The sequence below is a fragment of the Macaca nemestrina genome, chromosome 15 (assembly GCF_043159975.1).
Source record: "Macaca nemestrina isolate mMacNem1 chromosome 15, mMacNem.hap1, whole genome shotgun sequence".
In the NCBI taxonomy this organism is placed as follows: Eukaryota; Metazoa; Chordata; class Mammalia; order Primates; family Cercopithecidae; genus Macaca; species Macaca nemestrina.
The window spans coordinates 85580471-85602662 of NC_092139.1; the positions used below are offsets into that span (position 1 = coordinate 85580471).

At 45.7% G+C, this 22192-nt stretch overlaps 1 protein-coding gene across 7 annotated transcripts in view; it reads right to left on the bottom strand.

The window, feature by feature from the left end:
• LOC105480738 (DiGeorge syndrome critical region gene 2) overlaps positions 1 to 22192 on the bottom strand; it is an 83430-nt gene that overhangs the window by 44116 nt on the left and 17122 nt on the right. For 5 of the 7 annotated variants that reach the window (XR_011613881.1, XM_071080002.1, XM_071080004.1 and 2 more), the window contains exons 2-3: positions 7819 to 7866; positions 4415 to 4537 (exon numbers count right to left, since the gene is read on the bottom strand). Coding sequence is in view for 6 of the 7 variants with exons in the window: in XM_071080002.1 (XP_070936103.1) it covers positions 4415 to 4537; positions 7819 to 7866 (171 nt within the window). In the remaining variant the exon portion in view is untranslated. The remainder of the gene's footprint in view (positions 1 to 4414; positions 4538 to 7818; positions 7867 to 22192) is intronic. The other 2 variants (XM_011739890.2, XM_071080003.1) reach the window with 1 other exon arrangement.

Here is a 22192-nt window from a genome sequence, read left to right on the forward strand (position 1 = left end):
AAAAAAACTCAAGGAGGTTTAAAGAGGCACTGAATCCACAGAACAATATGAGTTTTGAAAATATTCAGTCTTCCTAGGCAAGAACATTCTGCCTCTATTTATTTATTTATTTTTTTTTTTTTTGAGACGGAGTCTCGCTGAGCCGCCCAGGCGGAAGTGCAGTGGTGCGATCTCGGCTCACTGCAAGCTCCACCTCCCGGGTTCACACCATTCTCCTGCCTCAGCCTCCCAAGTAGCTGGGACTACAGGCGCCTGCCGCCACGCCAGGCTAATTTTTTGTATTTTTAGTAGAGACGGGGTTTCACCGTGTTAGCCAGGATGGTCTCAATCTCCTGACCTCGTGATCCATCCGCTTTGGCCTCCCAAAGTTCTGGGATTATTTGTCTTCTTTAATGTCTCTTAATAAAATTGCAAATTTTTCTCCCTCAAAAATTTTACACATCTTTTGTTAATTGTTTATATCAAAGACGGTTCTGTTGGGAAAACAGAAACCATGCTAAGGCATTTCAAACTCAAAGGGTTTAATATAGAAAATAGGTGCTTTCAAAACAACTGGCAAGGCTATATAGTGTGAGCAAAAGTAAAGTGGGCTAACTCTTCCATCTAATTCCTACAGTCATCGTCAAGAGTCAGGCAGCTACCACTGCCATCTATAGGTTAGGAAACTGCAAAAATCTGCTGCCAATAATGCAGCTGCTCTGCAGCCCTGAGACAGCTGGCCAGTGGGGGAAGGCAGAAGCCACTGCAAAAAGTCACCACAAAATCTAAGCCCAGGCACATCCCCCCACATACACTATGGCCTGAGGAAGAAAGGTTCCACCTCCCTTCCACTTGCCACATTTCCCAAGACACATGTGATAGAGCAAATGACACACAGAAGCCTGCTGCCAGAGGGTTCTGAGTGCTACTGCTCCAGTATTCCAGCCTCTGAAACCCAGGGACAAGCCCAGAAGGGAGCAGGAAGGTACTGAATGCCCAGGTTGTACCTAACATGCCATTTCCCTCTTTTCAAAAACATGCAGAAATTACTGATCTACTGTTACATCTCTCCCCTTTTTTCATCCCCTTTGGTTTTACATTTTTTATATTCCTTTTTAATAGGCTTTTAGCAGGGCAATGAAGTAACCTCACATGGTAACTCCAGAAGTCCTGAAGTCTGCGCTCAAAAGCAACCTGACTGAGCATGGCCAGGGCTTCCCAAAGGGTTACTAAAACTCTCCTCATACAAAGGAAGGTCACAGCTTTTAAGCAAATGTGGTTATTAGCTAACTCTCTACTCCCCCCACCAACACAGAGTTTCCTTTTTTTGCAGGGGGAGGAGGTTGGAGGAAGGGAGAGTGTCAATGAAGACCTGACTCTATATCCATGATTTTTTTAAAATTTCTTTTAAAATAAACTAGAAAAAAAATCACAAGATGTTAGCAGTTATTAATTCAGGGAAGAAAATATGTATTACATTTTCTTTGTACATTTTAATGACTTAATTTGCTCAGAATCTCAACTTTAAGAACAATTAGAAATCAATCTGCTTGGCCGGGCACAGTGACTCATGCCTGTAATCCCAGCACTTTGGGAGGCCAAGGCGGGCGGATCACGAGGTCAGGAGATCGAGACCATCCTGGCTAGCACGGCGAAACCCCATCTCTACTAAAAATACAAAAAAAAAAAGCCAGGTGTGATAGCAGGTGCCTGTAATCCCAGCTACTCGGAAGGCTGAGGCAGGAGAATGGCATGAACCCGGGAGGCGGAGCTTGTAGTAAGCCAAGATCGCAACACTGTACTCCAGCCTAGGCGACAGAGCGAGACTCCGTCTCAAAAAAAAAAAAAAAAAAAATCAATCTGCTCACCCTCCAGACTGTGACACAGCACTATACAAGGACAATCATAGGACTATGAGTCAAGGGGAAGCAGAGTGAGCCTTGCCAGGACAGTGGCCTCCTCAGCCCACCTGGAACACTCCTAGGCCCTACCGGGTCTCAACGGGCTTGCACACACGGGTCCTCATTGTCGTGCCTTCACTGCTCAGTCCTGGTGCAGGCCACCACTCATAACTCTCGGCTTCTATGAGAGATTTTATTTTTCTGTCTAGGGAAAACATATAGCAACCAATGTAACTTCAAGCCAATACTCAAGTGCAAAGCTGATGCCTCCTCCATGCCAGGCCATGTGGTCAAAAAGGGAAATCAAACCTTGCCTTCAACAAGTCTTCAGAGCGTGGAAAAATGAACAAGGCGGCAACTATGAGAGTGGATACTATTATGTTCAGTGTGCGTACCAGGACAGTTATTACAAACGACCACAAAAGCAAAGCCAAATGGCACTTGGAGAACAGCAAATAAGCTCTGCTTCCATTTGAAAGTGAATCAAGAATCATCTGGTTCTGTCTTCAGGAATTCTCCAAGAGGCTGGATATAAGGTCTCACTCTATGAGTCAGACAAGGGGAGGCTCCCACTCATAACCACATGGTCGTCCCCAGGCTGACCAACCAGGGAACCCAGCAGCCAAAGGAGCCCAAGCACTGGGAAGCCCACTGGGAATCCACTTTCTCTGGGTTTTGACCCTAAAGACCCACCAGAGAGGCTCCCAGTCAAAGGGCTGTCCCAGAGGCTCCTGACCGGGCCAACACCATCCAAACCCCCAATTGGAAAGGCAAACACCTCCACTGGAGACATGCATAATCTGATGAAGGGATGATCAGGAGAGGCCCCCTCTAAACAGCATTCTTTTCTTTTTTTTTTTTTTTTGAGACGGAGTCTTTGCTCTGTCACCCAGGCTGGAGTGCAGTGGCACCATCTCGGCCTACTGCAAGCTCCGCCTCCTGGGCTCACGCCATTCTCCTGCCTCAGCCTCCCGAGTAGCTGGGACTACAGGCGCCCGCTACCACACCTGGCTGATTTTTTGTATTTTTAGTAGAGACGGGGTTTCACCATGTTAGCCAGGATGGTCTCGATCTCCTGACCTCGTGATCCGCCCGCCTCGGCCTCCCAAAGTGCTGGGATTACAGGCTTGAGCCACCGCGCCCGGCCTTTTTTTTTTTTTAAACAGAATCTCACTCTGTCGCCCAGGCTGGAGTGCACTGGCATGATCTCAGCTCACTGCAACCTCCACCTCCCGGGTTCAAGTGATTCTCCTTCAAGTTCAAATGTCACCTAATGCCCTACCTAATACCCTGGTTGGAATGAATTGGTTTTCCTTCAGTACTAAGCCTACAGGAATTATGGCACACCGTTCATGTCCTAGGCCAAGTCCCACTAAGGAAGGAGAAAGGTCTCTGCGCTCTGGGAGCTCATAGTCTGGATGGAAAAATCAAGCCTGGGCACCAGGCATGGTGAGAATTACCAATGGTTCTGATGCTGTAAGAGAGGGACGAGTGGGGGACTGGAAGAAGCCAATCTATAAAAGGAGGGACCACAGACATTCTCCCACTGTGGTAGCATCTGAGCTACAGCCTGAAGGACAGCAGGGCTTGTCTATGCAGAAACAGAACAAGGGAATTCCAGGAAAACATAAAGGAAGCACGCATCTAGCAGATTATTAATGGGGGTGGGTACAGGAAACAACAGCCCAGCTGAGCCACTGAAGGGGAAGTAGTGATAAATCAGGCTGGCAAAGCAGTTTGTGAAGGAGTTTGCATGCCTGACCAAAGCATTTAGGCCTGTGATTCTCAAGCTGGTGTAAGACACACTTTCCCCTTAGTGGCTTTATCAGCACCACCTACTCTTAAAAACAAATTCGTGGATACATGTATATGTATGTCTCACACATTCACACACACATGCATAAGTACTCACTACACCTCCCACCCAACACAAGTTGAGAACAATGGATCCAGTGAACATTGTTACTCATGGGGTACCCTGTATTCCTTGAGGGTGCTGGGGCTAAAGAACCTGGTTCTCTGATTTAGCCTTTTTGTGGCCTTTACATACATCTTTAGGAGGCTACATATGGCCAGGAGAGAACCCACAAGTGCAAAGTTCCAGGTGAATAAGTGAGCAGGAGGGGAGGGCGTGCCAAGGTCAGTCTAAAAGAGCACACTCGGGATCAAGAGGCAGCCACATCCAGAGCCAGGATGGGGATAAGGTCAGAGGCAGCCAGGGTGCCACCCCTCAGGAGGGGTTCACACTCAAGACCATGCAAGTCCAGGGAGTGCAGCGCCTCCTTAAGTGTGGCCTCCTGGGCATCTCACAGGCCTCCCCACAGTCCTGCCATCTTGTAAGTTCTGGGATCTGCCTAGGTTGGGCACCTATTTTTTAAAAAGATAGAAAGAGAGAAAGAGAGGAAGGGGTCGGCTCAAACTAACTTTCCAATATGTTAAGACAGCACACACCTCCACCCCTCACAAGAGGCACAGTCACCCAGCTACAACAAAGAGACAAGGTGGTGTGTACCCGGCCTATGCAACATACTCACCTGGACAGTTGGCTTCGTCACTCTCATCCTCGCAAGTTGCCCAGCCATCACACTGCCAGGGGAGGGGGATACACTGGATGGTGCCGCTGCGACAGGCAAACTGCCCAGGGTTGCACCGCAGCTCTGTGGAACCAAAGGGTGAGAGGCCATTGAGGAAGTGGCAGTAGGTCAGCAAACCACAGCCCACGGGCCAGATCAATCTCTTCCCGTTTGTTTATTTTATGAATGTATTATTTATTTTTGAGACACAGTCTCACTCTGTCACCCAGGCTGGCGTGCCAGTGGTGCGATCTCAGCTCACTGCAACCTTCACCTTCCGGATTCAAGCAATTCTCGTCCCTCAGCCTCCTGAGTAGCTGGAACTACAAGCATGTGCCACCATGCCTAGCTAATTTTTATATTTTTAGTAGAGACGGGGTTTTGCAATGTTGGCCAGGCTGGTCTTGAACTCCTGCCCTCAAGTGATCTGCCTGCTTCAGCCTCCCAAAGTGCCAGGATTACAGGCACGTACCACTGTGCCCGGCCCCCGTCTGTTTTTAAAATCAAGTTTTATCAGAACACAGCCACAAATATGTATTGTCTATGGCTGCTTTCAAGCTACAGCAGCAGAGCTGAGTAGCTACAGGAGAGATTATATGGCCTGCAAAGCTGAAAACATTGAATGCCTGGCCCTTTACGAACCTATTACCTAGAGATAAAAACTGTAACACTTAAGATGAAAAATACACTGCAGAACATTAACAGGTTAGATTTTGTAGTAGCAAAGATTAGTGACGTGAAGACATAACAATCAAAACATTCTGAACTAAGGCCAGGCGCGGTGGCTCAAGCCTGTAATCCCAGCACTTTGGGACGCCGAGGTGGGCGGATCACGAGGTCAGGAGATCAAGACCATCCTGGCGAACACGGTGAAACCCCGTCTCTACTAAAAATACAAAAAAATTAGCCGGGTGTGGTGGCGGGCGCCTGTAGTCCCAGCTTCTAGGGAGGCTGAGGCAGGAGAATGGCTTGAACCCGGGAGGCGGTGGAACTTGCAGTGAGCCAGGATCGCGCCACTGCACTCCAGCCTGGGCGACAGAGCGAGACTCTGTCTCAAAAAAAAAAAAAAAGAAACATTCTGAACTAAAACACAGAATGAAAAAATACCAGAAAAAAAAGTGCAAATCATCAGTAAGCTGTGGAACAACCTCACACACCGTAATACATGGGGGAACACACAAAACATCTGAAGAAACAATGGGGAAAGTTTCCCGGATGGATGAAAACTATAAACCCACAAATCCAAGTAGCTCAATGAACTGCAAGCATCAGAAATACAAAGAATACAACTCCAAGTCACATTGGAATTGAATTGCTTAAAATCAGTGATAAAATCTTTTTTTTTTTTTTTTTTTTGAGACGGAGTCTCACTTTGTTGCCCAGGCTGGAGTGCGGTGGCGCGATCTCGGCTCACTGCAAGCTCCGCCTCCCGGGTTCACGCCATTCTCCTGCCTCAGCCTCCCAGTAGCTGGGACTACAGGCGCCCACCACCAGGCCCGGCTAATTTTTTGTATTTTTAGTAGAGACGGGGTTTCACCGTGTTAGCCAGGATGGTCTCGATCTCCTGACCTCGTGATCCGCCCTCCTCGGCCTCCCAAAGTGCTGGGATTACAGGCGTGAGCCACCGCGCCCGGCCAAATCAGTGATAAAATCTTAAAAGCAGGCAGAAAAAGAAGACATGCACAGAAACACAAAGATCAAGATGACAGCAGATTTCTTATTAGAAACAACACAGCCTAGAAGACAGTAAGGTGACATGTTAAAGTTCTGAAAGAAAAACCTGTTGGCCTACAATCATTTAAAGCAAAAACACAGATACTACATTGTGGGGTTTATAACATACACAGAAGAAAAATGTTGACAATAATAGCACCAAAGCTGGGAAGAGAGAAACAGAAGCACACTGTTTTAAGGCTCTCATACTACAGGTAAAGTGGTCCATCACTTGAAGGTACTCTGTGATAAGTTAATGATGAACCCCAATAAAATAACGCAAGAGTTGTAGCAAGCAAGCCAACATAGAAGAGAACAAAAAATAATCCAAAAGAAGAAAAAAAAAAGGAGACAAACAGATGGTACAAATGAAAACAAATGGTAATATGGTAGATTTTAATTAAACTTGCCTAATCAATAAGCATACGGAATGATCTAAACACTCCAACTGAAAGGCAGAATGTGTACATAGGGAAAAAAGCAAGAAACAACTACATATTACCTAAAAGAAACTCACTTTATATAGGCATATATAAGAGAAAATAAAACAATAAAAAATGATACACCATAACACTAATCAAAGGATAGCTGGAAGGGCGGGTACAGTGGCTCACTCCTGTAATCCCCATAATCCCCGCATTTTGGGAGGCTGATGCAGAGAGATCACTTGAGCCTAGGAGTTCGAGACCAGCCTGAGCAACATGGCGAAACGCCATCTCTCCAAAAATACAAAAAATTAGCTGGGTATTGGGACAAACACCTGTAGCCCCAGCTACTCGAGAGGCTGAGGTGGGAGGATCACCTGAACCGGGAGAGTTGAGGCTGCAGTGAGCTATAATTGTGCCACTGCACTATAGCCTGGGCAACGGGAATGAGACCCTGTCTCAAAAAAAGGATAGCTGGAGTGTATTAATATCACACAAAGTAGACTTCAGTGCAAATACTACCAGGAATAAAGAAGGTCATTTAATAATGATAAGGAATTGATTCAAAAGGACATAATCCTAAATGTTTATGTATCTATTAAAATTTACAAGGCCAGGCGCAGTGGCTCAAGCCTGTAATCCCAGCACTTTGGGAGGCCGAGACGGGCAGATCACGAGGTCAGGAGATCGAGACCATCCTGGTTAACACGGTGAAACCCCGTCTCTACTAAAAATACAAAAAAAAAACCAGCCGGGCTAGGTGGCGGGCGCCTGTAGTCCCAGCTACTCAGGAGGCTGAGGCAGGAGAATGGCGTGAACCCGGAAGGCGGAGCTTGCAGTGAGCTGAGATCCGGCCACTGTACTCCAGCCTGGGCGGCAGAGAGAGACTCTGTCTCAAAAAAAAAAAAAAAAAAAAGTACGAAAGAAACTTCAAAATTCATGAAACAAAAACTACTGTAACTGCTAATAGACTAAATCCACAATTAAAGTCAGAGATTTTAATAACCCTCTTGATAGAACAAGCAGATAGAAAACCAGCAAGGGCTGGGCATGGTGGCTCATGCCTGTAATCCCAGCATCTTGGGAGGCTGAGGCAGGTGGATCACTTGAGGTCAGGAGTTCGAGACCAGCCTGGCCAACATGGTGAATGGTCAGGAGTTCGAGACCAGCCAGGCCAACATGGTGAATACTAAAATACAAAAATTAGCTGGGTGTGGCGATGCACACCTGTAATCCCAGCAACTTGGGAGGCCGAGGCAGGAGAATCACTTGAACCTGGAAAAAAAAAAAAAAAAAGAAAAGAAATCACAAAAGAAGAGCAAATGAAACCTAGCAGTAAGAAATAATAAAGATGAGAGTAGATATTACTGAAATTGAAAACAGAAAAATAATGAAGAAAAACAAAAGTTGTTTTTATGAGATCAGTAATATTAATAAACCTCTAGACAGTCTGATCAGCAAAAAAAATAAAGAATACAAAATACCAGGCCAAGCGTGGTGGCTCATGCCTGTAATCCAAACACTTTGGGAGGTTGAGGTGGGCAAATCATGTGAGGTCAGGAGTTTGAGACCAGCCTGGCCAACATGGCGAAACCCCGTCTACTAAAAATACAAAAATCAGCCAGGTGTGGTGGCGCATGCCTGTGGTCCCAGCTACTCAGGAGGCTAAGGCAGGAGAATCGCTTGAACCTGGGAGGTGGAGGTTACAGTGAGCCAAGATTACACAACTGCACTGCAGCCTGGGCGACAGAACAAGACTTCGTCTCAAAAAAAACTACTATCAGAAGAGAGGTGTCATCACTATGGATTCCAGAGAAATTAAAAAGGCTAACAGAGGAGGGGTGAAGAATAAGGTAATAGTATGAACAACTTTATGTCAATAAATCTGACAATTTGGATGAAATACACAAATTATTTGAAAGATGAAATGCAAAGTTCACTCTAAGATAAATAAACAATCTGAACAGCCCTAAAAGGAATTGAATTTTTAGTTAAAAATCTTCAAAGGAAACTCCAGGCACAAATAGTTTCAATGGAAAATTCCTCCAAATATTTAAGGAAGAATCGATGTCAATTCTATACAAACTCTACCATAAGTTCAGATATTTAAAAATTACCATTAGCAATAGTATCAAAAACAAGAAATACTTAGGTATAAATCTAACAAAAGATGTGAAGTCCTGCACACTGAAAATTTTTCAACATTGCTGAGAAAAAAACATTTTTTAAAGACCTAAACCTTTAGGGAGACATACAGTGTTCATGGACTAGTAGATTCAAAACGATTAATATCAATTCTACGCAAATTGACCTACAGATTCAATTTAACCCCAATCAATATTTCAGCAGGACTTTTTGTAGAAACTGAGTGACTCTAAAATTCATATAGAAAGACAAAAGACTTAGAATACTCCAAACAACTTTGAACTGAAAGAACAAACTTGGAGGCCTCTACAAAGGAACAATAATCAAGACAGTGTGACACAAGCATAAAAACAGACATCAAGATCAAGAGAATAGAACAGAGTGCAGAAACAAACCCACACATATGTGACCAACTAATTTATGACAAAGTGCAAAGGCAGTTCCCTGGAGAAAGAACAGTCCTTTCAACAGAATGGTACTTGGAAAACTAGGAAGAAAAATGAAGAGCAGGAGGAGGAAAGAAAGGAAGAAGGAAGGAGTTCATCTACAAAATGAAGTTAAAAAAAGGAGGAGGAAGAGGAGGAAGAAAGAAGAGAAGGAGGAGGAGGAAGAAAGAGGAACAAAGAACAACTACTTTGATCCATTCCCCGCACCGCATAAAAAATTCAGAATAGCCAGGTGAGGTGGCTCACGCCTGTAATCCCAGCACTTTCGGGTGGGCCTGACGTGGGTGGGTCACCTAAGGTCGGGAGCTCAAGACCAGTCTGACCAACATGGTGAAACCCTGTCTCTACTAAAAATACAAAATTAGCCGGGCGTGGTGGTGCACGTCTGTAATCCCAGCTACTAGGGAGGCTGAGGCAGAAGAATTGCTTGAACCCAGGAGGCGGAGGTTGTGGTAAGCCAAGACAGTGCCATTGCACTCCAGCCTGGGCAACAAGAGTGAAACTCCACCAAAAAAAAAAATCAAAATAGATCATAGGCCTACAGGTGAAGCCTAAAACTATAAAACTCAGAGAAGAAAATACAAGAAGAAAATCTTCGCACCCTTGGTTTAGGCAAATACCTTTAATATATCTACCACAAATACAATCTATAAAAGAAAAAGCTGATAAATTGGACTTCATCAAAATTGAGAACTTTTGTTTTTTTTCCAAGAACTTTTGTTTTTCAAAAGACATGTTAAGATAATGCAAAGACAAACCACACACAGAGAGAAAACATTTGCAAATCACGGATCTGATAAAGGGCTTGCTTGTATCCAGAATATATAAAGCATTCTCAAATTTCAGTAAGAAAACCACCCAATTTTTCAAATGGGCATGGGCCAAGTGCGGTGGCTTATACCTGTAATCCCTGCACTTTAGGAGGCAAAGGTGGGAGCAACACTTGAGCCCAGGAGTTCAAAACCAACATAACAAGACCTCATCTCTACGTTATAAAAAAAAAAAAAAAAAAAAATTAGCTGGGCTTGGTGACACATGCCTGTAATCCCAGCTACTCAGGAGGCTGAGGCAAGAGGATTGCCTAAGCCTAAGTGAGGCAAGAGGATTGCCTAAGCCTAAGAGCTGGAGGCTGTGCTGAAATAGGATTGCAATGCTGCCCTCCAGCTTAGGCAACAGCAAGACACCCCCAACTCCAGAAAAAAATAAATAAAATAGGCAAAATATCTTAACGGTCACTTAACCAAACAAGACGTACAGACGGCTAGCAAGCACATGAAAAGATGCTCAACATCTGTAGTCATTAAGGAAATGCAAATTAAAGCACGAAGAGGTGGGGCACAGCAGCCCACGCCTGTAATCCCAACACTTTGGGGGGCTGAGGTGGGTGGATCACGTGAGGTCAAGAGTTCGAGACCAGCCTGGTCAACAAGATGAAACCCTGTCTCTACTAAAAATACAAAAATTACATGGGTGTGGTGGCAGGCGCCTGTAATCCCAGTTATTCAGGAAGCTGAGGCAGAATTGCTTGAACCCAGGAGATAGAGGTTGCAGTGAGCCAAGATTGCACCACTACACTCCAATCTGGGTGACAGAACGAGACTCCGTCTCAAAAAAAAAAAAAAAAAAAAAACCATGAAGAGAAACCACTTACTAAAATGGTTAAAATGAAAAAGAATGACCATACCAAGTGGTGGCAAGTGTGTGAAGCAACTGGAACTCTCCCAGTGAAAATGTAAAATGGTACAACTTTTTTGCAAAACAAGTTGACAGTTTCTTTAAAAACTGAATATATACCTACCATATAACCTGACCATTCCATTCCTAAGTATTTAACCAAGAGAAATGAAAGCAAATGTCCATACAAAGACTTGTTCATAGTACTTTTATTTGTAATATCCAAAAGCTGGAAACAAACAGTGTCTATCAAGAAGCAAATCGGTAAGTTGTGTACAGCCATACAATGGACTACTACTCAGCAATAAAAAGGAATAAGCTATTAACACATTGCGCAGCACGGATGAATCTCAAAATAATTATGTTGAGTGAAGAAGCCAGCATGTACTCAAAAGAATACCTATTGTATGACAATATTTATATGAAAATCTAAAAAATGCACTTGCAGCTGTCATGACAGAAAGGGACAGGGGTGGGAGGGATTACAAAGGAGCACGAGAAAACATTTGGGGTGACGATATGCTGTGTTCATTACCTTGACTGTGGTGACGGTTTCACAGGTTTATACATACATGAAAACTCAAATTTGGCCGGGCGCAGAGGCTCATGCCTGTAATCCCAGCACTTTGGGAGGCTGAGGCAGGTGGATCACCTGAGGTCAGGAGTTCGAGACCAGCCTGACCAACATGGAAAAACCCCATCTCTACTAAAAATACAAAATTAGCCAGGCATGGTGGTGCATGCCTGCAATCCCAGCTATTTGGGAGGCTGAGGCAGGAGAATCGCTTGAACCTGGGAGGCGGAGGTTGCAGTGAGTCGAAATCATGCCGTTGCTCTCCAGCCTAGGCAACAAGAGCAAAACACTGTCTCAAAAAACAAAAAACTTGGTCAGGCACAGTGGCTCACGCCTGTAATCCCAACACTTTGGGAGGCCGAGACAGGCAAATCCCGAAGTCAGGAGATCGAGACCATCCTCGCTGACTTGGTGAAACCCGTCTCTACTAAAAATACAAACAATTAGCTGGGCGTGGTGGTGGGCGCCTGTAGTCCCAGCTACTCGGGAGGCTGAGGCAGGAGAATGCCGGCAACCGAGGTGGAGCTTGCAGTGAGCTGACATCGCGCCACTGCCCTTCAGCCTGGGCGACAAAGCAAGACTCCATCTCAAAGAAGAAAAAAAAAATACTCAAATTTTACACTTTATGTATAATTTATTATAAGTCAATTATACCTCAATAAGGCTGTTTAAAAAAAATAGTAACTATCATGAAACAGATTTCTGTTTAAATAAACAGGAAACTATCTTGAGGTCAAAAGATACTGACCCCAAGGCTAAAAATCCAGGCACCCTGTGTTCTAGGACTAGATATGCCTGGAACTGAAGAACTAAATTGAATCATGGCCCATCTAACATGCTTGCTCCTCTAGAAAAGACAGCCTTGGCCTACCAGATCTCACCTCCGCCATCCATACAGGAGTTAGGTCCTTTTCGTAATTATAAACCCAGGGCTTGCCCCATGACTGGTACTGAAGAACTATCTGATGAGTGAATCAGCAATTGGCACAAGCTCTTCTGGCCTTTAGGCCAGGTCTGTCTCCCTCAGCCACAACTAACCATTAGATCAAGAATCTGGAACCCTCCATTCTTCCTCAACATATTCTAGGTCTTCAGTTTTATGGTAAAAATTTCTAATTTCTTACTATTTTGCGATAAAAATGGAACATGAATGGAACTGGAGGACATTATGTTAAGTGAAATAAGCCAGGCACAGAAAGACAAACTTCACGTTCTCATTCATGTGTGGGAGCTGAAAAAAAGTTAAACTCATGGAGCTAGAGTGGAATGGTGGTTACCAGAGGCTGGGAAAGGCAGAGGTGAGAAAGAGAGCTTGGTTAATAGGTACAAAAACATAGCTAAAGGAAATAAGGAATAAGGTCTAGTATGACTATAGTTAATAATAGTTTATTCCATACTTCAAAATAAAAAGAGTAGAATCAGAATGTTCCTAACACAAGAAAAGTGATAAATGCTTGAGGTGACAGATACCCCAATGACCATAATTTGATCATTACACATTGTATGATTGTATCAAAATATTATATATACCCCATACATGTAACTACTGTGCCACAAAGTTTAAAACAAAATTTTTTAAAGACTAATGCAGAAGAAAGAAAAAAAAAAACCCTCTAATTTCCCAAACTATATTGAGAAAGAGTTCATTAACTGAATAGAAATTTAGCAACAGAACATTCTTTTTTATTTTTTAGAGATGGACTCTCACTATGCTGCCCAGGCCAGAGTACAGTGGTGTCTATTCACAGGCACAATCACGGTGCCTCAAAGTCAAATGACTCTCCCACCTTAGACGACAGGCCTGAGCTACTCCGCCCAGCAGAACATTTTAACAGTGTCCATTCCGTTAAAAAAAAAAAAAAAAAAAAAAACTATGGTTTTGTTCAAAGTAAATTCATAGCTCACATCACAGCCCTCCAAATCTACGCCCTAACACATCATACCCTAGGCCTAGAAAAACTTCAATGCACTACCTTAAATTATTTTTGAAATAGTTGAGTAAGAAGTAATTAGTAACAACCCTGTGGGTTTTCTTTCTCCATACCCATATCTCCTCCAAAAGCAAATGTCCTGGTGTCAGCCAAGTCTTCTCTGGCAAACAAGGCCCCTTCCCCAACGCACCACAGCCACCTTGCCTTGCCTTGCCTTGGCCGCTTCTAAGTAGTACTTGTCACTCCTGGCTTCCTATATATTGGTATACAGTAAACCTATATATACATATATTGATATGTAAGTGAAGCAGGCAGGTGCAGTGGCTCACGCCTGTAATCCCAGCACTTTGGGAAGCTGAGGCAGGTGGATCATGAGGTCAGGAGTTCAAGACCAGCCAGGCCAAGATGGTGAAACCCCATCTCTACTAAAAACACAAAAATTAGCCAGGTGTGGTGCGGGTGCCTGTAATCCCAGCTACTCTGGAGGCTGAGGCAGAGAACTGCTTGAATCCAGGAGGTGGAGGTTGCAGTAAGCTGAGATTGCACCACTGCACTCTAGCCTGGGCAACAAGTAGTTTCCTGAGGGCACAGGTCATGTCTGCACTATTCACTCCTGTGTTCCCAGAGCATAGCAGACCACACTTAGTGTCCATAACTCAAACACACTCAAAGAATACTTCTTCTCTCCACTCTCTAATCTATGCATGTCTGGGAAAGGCTCCTAAGGCCCAAACAGCCTTCCTCTTTGAGAAGTGCCCATTTGGCCACTTCATGAGTGCCACCTGCCCTGCCCCAGGCTGGGCCAATGAGAAGAGTCTGTAAGGTGATGGGAGTGGGAAAGTCCACGCTAGCCAGACTGAGACAGTCACTTGAAGTTCTGTGCACCCTGAGGCAGAAAGAGGAAAGGGGTAAGACCAGAAGGGCTGAGAAAGGGGAGCAACACCCTTCACAGTCCCATGACCCCAAGGATGGCTGTGCTTCCTCCCTGGGCTCAGGGAAAAGTTCCTCCTACAGCTACTCCTTACAACCAGACGGCTCTGGCTAAAATAGCCCCCATACCAACTTTCTGTTCTTTTCTTTCTCCAAATACTTTTAAAAAATAGTTATCAAAAGAGGAAAAATAAGCTATCAGCAGAATGACTGTCTTACTACATCCTGAACACAGCTGGGCTCCCCACTGCTGGGTCTTAGTCCATGGTACCCCCTCTCCCCAGGTCTCAAGACACACCAGGAACCCCTCCCTAAACTCCCCTTAGTCTGCCTCCTTGGCCTAGCCCTGTTTTCCCAAGCAGCTCTTCTCTGTTCTTTTCTTCACACCTTGAGTAGGGTCAGCACACTTTTCCCTCAAGGGCCAGATAAGTATTTCCAGCATCACAGGTCACCCTCTCTCGCCACAGCTGCTCAACCCTGCTGCTGTGGAGCTAAAGGAGCCGCAGATAATATGGGAATGCTTGGGCATAGCCATGTCCAATAAAGCATTAGCAAAAAACAAAAAAAAAAGGGGGCCAGTTGCAGGTGTAGTTTGCCAAACCCTGTTCTGGAGTATACAGATAAGGACATTTTACATACATGTAAATGTTTTGTTTTTTTGAGACAGGGTCTCACTCTGTCACCCAGGCTGGAGTGCAGTGGCATGATCACAGATCACTGCAGCACAGACATCCTGGGCTCCAGTGATCCTCTTGCCCCAGACTCCCGAGTAGCTGGGACTACAGGCGCATACCGCCATACCAAGCTAATTTTTTTTTTTTTTTTTTTTTTAGTAAAGACAAGGTCTTGCTATGTTGCCCAGGCTGGTCTCGAACTCCTGAGCTCAAGCGATCCTCTCACTTCACACTCTCAAAGTTTTGGGATTACAGGCATGAGCCACTGTGTCTGGCCAAGAGACACATCTTTATTGCTGCCCCATACTCCATATCACCAACACCCCACACATGAAGGCATTCACTAAATGCCTGATAAACTGCACAGCTCAAAATCTTCCCATATTCTGCTACCAGACAACAAAGTGTCAAAAGTTCTCCAATAGGGAAGGTTTTCTCCCTTCTTGATCCACCTGTCAAGCCAGGTCTATTCTGGAAGCAACTGAAGATGTGGATCACTCATTAACATTGGCACGTACTCTGTGCCAGGCAGTTCTCCAGGTGACAGGGCTGTGGTAATGAACAAAGCAAGTCAAGCAAGGACATGACAGAGCTTGCATCCAGCACAGCATGCCAGATGGTAACTCCGACAGGTCAAACTGGCATTGCTTTAGCTGGACGTCAACACTGCGTTTCCACGGCTATGCATGGTGACTCATGCCTGTTACCCCAACACTTTGGGAGGCCAAGGCAGGTGGATCACTTGAGCCCAGGAGTTCGAGACCAGCGTGGGCAACATGGTGAAATCCCAGCTCTACTAAAAATACAAAACATAAGCCAGGTATGGTGGTGTGCAGGCCTGTAGTCCCAGCTACTCAGGAGGCTGAGGCGGGAGAATCACCTCAGCCTGAGAAGCCAAGACTGCAGTGAGCCATGATAGCTCCACTGCACTCCAGCCTGTCTCAAAAAAACAAAACACCACCACCAACAAATAACTGCCTGTCGTTTCTCAATATCCTCCACAGTCTCTCTGTAAAGCATTAAGTGCAATTTCCGCGACATATAGAGTTGCTTAAAAACAGTCACCCTTGGCCGGGCGTGGTGGCTCACACCTGTAAGCCCAGCACTTTGGGAGGCTGAGGCAGGTGGATCACGAGGTCAGGAGTTCAAGACCAGCCTGGCCAAGATGGTGAAACTTCGACTCTACTAAAAATACAAAAAAATTAGCTGGGCGTGATGGCACACGCCTGTAATCCCAGCTACTCTGGAGGCTGAGGCAGAGAATTTCTTAAACCCAGGAGGCGGAGGTTGCAGTGAGCCGAGATTACACCACTGCACTCCAGCCTGGGTGACAGAGCAAGATTCCATCTTAAAAAAAAAAAATTCACCCTTGGCTAGGTATAGTGGCTCATGCCTATAATCCCAGCACTTTAGGAGGCCAAGGTAGGAGGATCACTTAAGGTTAGGAGTTAGGAGTTCGAGACCAGCCTGGACAAGGCAAAACCCTGTTCCTACTAAAGTACAAACATTAGCTGGGTGTGGCGGCACACATCTGTAATCCCAGCTACTCAGAAGGCTGAGACACAAGAATCGCTTGAACCGGGGAGGCGAGGTTGCAGTGAGCCAAGATCACGTTACTGCACTCCAGCCTGTGCAACAGAGCAAGACTCTGTGTCAAAATAAAAAAAAAAAAAAAAAGTCACCCCTTTCCACTAATGGCTTTATGAGGTCCTGTCCCACGCCTTCTGGTGATGACTGTCACCTTGCTGTAGCATGGCAGAGGCAGGCCAGCTCCTCTTAGCCAATGGATTGTTGACACTTTATGAAACGATCCATGCCCACAACATGCCAGCCGCAGTACCAAAATAAGAACGGCCCCATCCTGGCTGACATGGTGAAACCCTGTCTCTACTAAAAATACAAAAAAATTAGCCGGGGCGTGGTAGCCTGTGCTTGTAGTCCCAGCTACTCAGGAGGCTGAGGCAGGAGAATCGCTTGAACCCGGGAGGCAGAGGTTGCAGTGAGCCAAGATTGTGCCACTGCACTCCAGCCTGGGCAACAGAGCGAGACTCCGTTTTTAAAAACAAAAACAAAAACCTGCCACATCAGCAGTTCCTAGACTTCTTCATTCTAAGATACCTTAATACACTTAAAATTATTGAAGACCCCAAAGAGCTTTTATTTATGTGGGTTATATCTGTCAATATTTACTGTATCAGAAATTAAAACTGAGAAATTTGGCCAGACACAGTGGCTCACGTCTGCAATCCCAGCACTTTGGGAGGCCAAGGTGGTCAGAATATTTGAGGTCAGGAGTTCAAGACCAGCCTGGCCAACATGATGAAACCCTGTATCTACCAAAAAATATAAAACTCAGCCGGGCGTGGTGGCACGCTCCTGCAGTCCCAGCTACTCCAGAGGCTGAAGTGGGAGAATCACTTGAACCTGGGAGGTGGATGGAGGTTGCAGTGAGCCAAGATTGCGCCACTGTATACTCCAGCCTGGGCGTCTGAGCGAAACCCTGTCTCAAAAAAAACACTTGAGAATTTTTTTAAACACAAGAATCCCAAGCCCCTGCTCAAAGGTTTTAACCTTTTATTAGAATTATCAAATGCTCATGATTCCACTCATAAGCATGTACTCAAGAGAATTAAAAGCAGACTCAAACAGATGCTGGCACACCACTGTTCCCAACAGCATTATTCACACCAGCCAAGAGGCAGAGACAACCCAAGTGGCCAGAACAGATGAGAGGATAAATAAATGCGGTATATCCATACAAAAGAGTATTATTCTGCCATAAAAACAGCAGGCATGTAGTACCCCATGGGCAACCAAGTAATGGTGTACTGTGTCGCTTCAAAAGTGAATGTGGGGCCCGGCGCGGTGGCTCACACCTGTCATCCCAGCACTTTGGGAGGCTGAGTTGGGCGGATCACCTGAGGTCAAGAGTTCAAGACCACCCTGGCCAACATGGTGAAACTCTGTCTCTACCAAAAATACAAAAATTAGCCAGGTGTAGTGACACATACCTGTAGTCCCAACTACTTGGGAGGCTGAGGCATGAGAATCACTTGAACCAGGGAGGTGGAGGTTGCAGTGAGCCGAGGTTGTGCCACTGCACTCCAGCCTGGGCAACAAGAGCAAAACTCTGTTTTTAAAAAAAAAAAAAAAACAAAAAGTGAATGTGGGCCAAGCACGGTGGCTCACCACACTTGTCTGTAATCCTAGAACTTTGGGAGGCCGAGGCAAGTGGATTACTTGAGGCCAGGAGCTCAAGGTCAGCCTAGCCAACATAATGAAACCTCATCTCTACTAGAAATACAAACATTAGCCAGGCATGGTGGCACACACTTGTAATCCCAGCTACTCGGGAGGCTGAGGCACAAGAATTGTTTGAACCTGGGAAGCAGAAGTTGCAGTGAGCCGAGATTGCATCACTACACTCCAGCCTAGGTGAAAGAGTGGGACAAAAAATAAAACACAAAAGTGAATGTGATCATCCATCAGCCATAAAAAGAAAATTCTGACACATGCTACAACATGAATGAACCTGGACAACATTATGCTAAGTGAAAGAAGACAGACACAAAAGAGGCAAATAATATATGATTTCACTCATAAGAGGTACCTAGAGTAGTCAATTTCTTTTTTTTTTTTTTTTTGAGACGGAGTCTGGCTCTGTCGCCCAGGCTGGAGTGCAGTGGCCGGATCTCAGCTCACTGCAAGCTCCGCCTCCTGGGTTTACGCCATTCTCCTGCCTCAGTCTCCTGAGTAGCTGGGACTACAGGCGCCCGCCACCTCGCCCAGCTAGTTTTTGGTATTTTTTAGTAGAGACGGGGTTTCACCGTGTTAGCTAGGATGGTCTTGATCTCCTGACCTCGTGATCCGCCCGTCTCAGCCTCCCAAAGTGCTGGGATTACAGGTTTGAGCCACCGCGCCCGGCCGAGTAGTCAATTTTGTAAGGATGGAAAGTAGAATGGCAGTTGCCAGGGACTAGGGGTGAGAAGAATAGGGAGTATTGTCTAATGGGTATAGAGTTTCTGTTTGGAACAACAAAAAAGTTCTGGAAGTGGGTAATGGTGCTCGTTGCATAACATTCTGAATGTTCTTAGCGCCACTGAAATAACTGTATACTTAAAAATGGTTAAAATGGGGCTGGGCATGGTGGCTCATTCCTGTAATCCCAGAACTTTGGGAGGCTAAGACAGAAAGATTGCTTGAAGCCAGGAGTTTGAGACCACTCTGGACAACATAGTGAGACTTCATCTCCACAAAAAAATAGAAAAATCTGCCAGACATAGTGGCATGCACCTATGGTCCTAGCTACTCAGGAGGCTGAGATGGAAGGATCGCTCGAACCCAGGAGGTCAGGGCTGCGGTGAGTTATGATTTGATTGCACCACTGCACTCTAGCCTTGGCAACACAGTGAGACCCTGTCTCTGGAAAAAAAAAAAAAAAAAGATAAAATGGTAAATTTTGTTATATATATTTTACCGCAATTTAAAAAAGAAATGAAATACTGACACATGCTATAACATGGATGAACTACGAAAACATAATGCTAAGAGAAAGAAGCCAGACACAAAGGACAACATATTGCGTGATTCCATTAGTACGAAATGTCTAGAATGGGCATATCTATACAGACAGAAATTGCCAAAGGCTGTGGGCAGGGGAACTGGGGAGTTACTGTTTAAAAAGTATCAAGTTACTGTTTGGGATTAAAAAAAAGTTCTGGAAATGGGTAGTGGTGCTGGCTGCACAACATTCTGAATGTTCTTAAAGCCACTGAATTGTGTACTTAAAAAGTGGTAAATTGTATGTGTATCTTACCACAATAAAATTTTTTTTTTTTTTTTTAAAACAGAGGCCAGGTGTGGTGGCTCATGCCTATAATCCCCACACTTTGAGAAGCCAAGTAGGAAGATCACCTGAGTCCAAGATTTCAAGACCAGCGTGGGCAACATAGCCAGACCCTGACTCTACAAATAAAATAAAATAAAATAAAAATTAGCCAGTTGTGGTGGTGTTTGTCTGTAGTAATACCTACTCAGGAGGCTGAGGCGAGAGGATCTCTTGAACCCAGGAGTTCAAGGTTACAGTGAGCTGCGACCTGGCCACTGCAGTCACGCCTGGGCACCAGAGTGAGGCACCGTTCTTAAAAAAGAGACAGAGAGCGAGCGAGCAAGAAAGAGAATCCCAAGCATACATCCCATTAGCTGTCAGAGCAATGATGTCATCACACATCAAACAGTCTCTGGAAATGCTACTTTATGCTTGTGAGAATGAGAGAAAGAGGCAAATGACACCTCGGTATTATTATGAAAACAGTTTTGACCTCACGGAGCCCCTAAAAGGGTCAGGGAACCCCCCCAGAGACCCCTGGGCACACTTAGAGAGCTACTGCTTTGGGTTATGCAAAGCTTGGGAATTAGTGGATTCATGCCCTGCAGAAACCCACGTGTCTCTGCAATACAGATTCTTTCTCTAGATTCAATTTCTTCTTTGTCAGCAAGTCTTAGCCTTGTTTTAAATTATGTAAACTGAGCTGTCTCAAATTACTGTGTGAAATTTAGTATGCTGCATCAATTGTTTAGAATTGATTTCTCCTCAACATGTGCCCACAAAGAACAAGAGGGAGACAGAGTACCAGCAGAAGTACACATGTCCACAGCTACATCACTAAGAAAATCAAAACACTCCCAGCAAAGAAATGCAAGAGAAATTCCAGCCCATCTTGCACTACTCACAGCCCACTAGGATAGGTCTCCACCAGAGCAGTCTGAGACCCATCAGACACAGGCTCCCACACCTGGGGCAGGGGACAACCATGCCCTGCTGGAGTGCCCAGAAGGTTCCAGCATCCCTGGCAGGCCTGCTCACACCTGGGCAGGCAAGCCTCACTGCACATTCTGCCTTGGAAAGAGCTGGCAGCTGCTTCCCAGTGGGGCTTTCCCACAGGTCATTTCACCCTCCATACGAGTTGCTACTAGGAAAGGAAGATTTGTCCAGCACCACACTTCAAAGCAGCAGCAGCAGAGGGGAGAGGGTTTGAAAGTCAAGGGCTGGCTGGGCTATTGTAACAGGTGACCATGCAGCTCTAGGAGACCAGAGCTGTGGATGCTGGGTTCTGCCCTGGGCCAGCCATCTCTTCTCCAGATGCCCTCAAGAAGGGACAGAGGGCCGGGCGCGGTGGCTCACGCCTGTAATCCCAGCACTTTGGTGGGCTAAGGCGGGTGAATCACCGGAGGTCAGGAGTTCAAGACCAGCCTGGACAGTATGGGAAACCCCATCTCTACTAAAAATACAAAAATTAGACAGGCGTGGTGGTGCACACCTGTAGTCTCAGCTACGTGGGAGGCTGAGGTGGGAAAAATTGCTTGAACCTAGAAGGCAGAGGTTGCAGTGAGCCAAGATTGTGCCACCGCACACCAGTCTGGGTGACAGAGAGAGATTCCATCTCAAAAAAATAAAAAAATAGAAAGAGGACAGAGAGCACTGTTGATAGCAAAATAACTAAAAGACAAAACAGAGGGCATATTGCTCAGTGACCTTCTAAATGGAGCGGTCACCTCTGTCCTGAGACAAGAGAGTGAATAATAAGGGCCTTGAATGAGGCCTCAGAGATGGCCAACATCTGAGCCACCAGGGGCCATAGGGCAAGCCTCCGGCAAGCATCCATCCTGAACAAGTGCTGCCCACGGGGGAAGGGAGCGACGTGTGCTCTGGAAGACACACTGTACTCCAGGGCCCCTAAGGGACTTTGGGACCAGACAGCTTCACGGGATGTGCTGTAACTCCAGAAAGCGACACAGCTGGCGATGGAGGAACAGATCATCAGAATACCAATCTGCATCAACACAGAGAGCAGACCTGAGAGGGCAGAGCTAGGAAGTAAGGAAAGGCAGGACCTGGCATTCCAAACAGTGCACAGACCATTCCAGAACCAACTGTGATCATATCACAAACTCCCTGCCTTCTCTACAGTGCTTAAATGCCATGTGCCCTTTTATGGGGTCCAAGGGCCACCTCTAGCCTTCCCTCAAAGCCCCACACCCAGGTTCTTGGGGGTCCTGGCTCATCAGTCCCTGCAGCCCTCCCCTGCAGCCCATCTAGCTCCTTCCCTGTCACTGCCACTGCCCCATAGCACCAGCAGGCCAGCAGCAACCTCCCCGCCTCTGTGGCTTCCTGGAACCACGCAGGGAGATTGGCTTGGAAAGAGGCCCCAGAGATCTGTCGCAAGA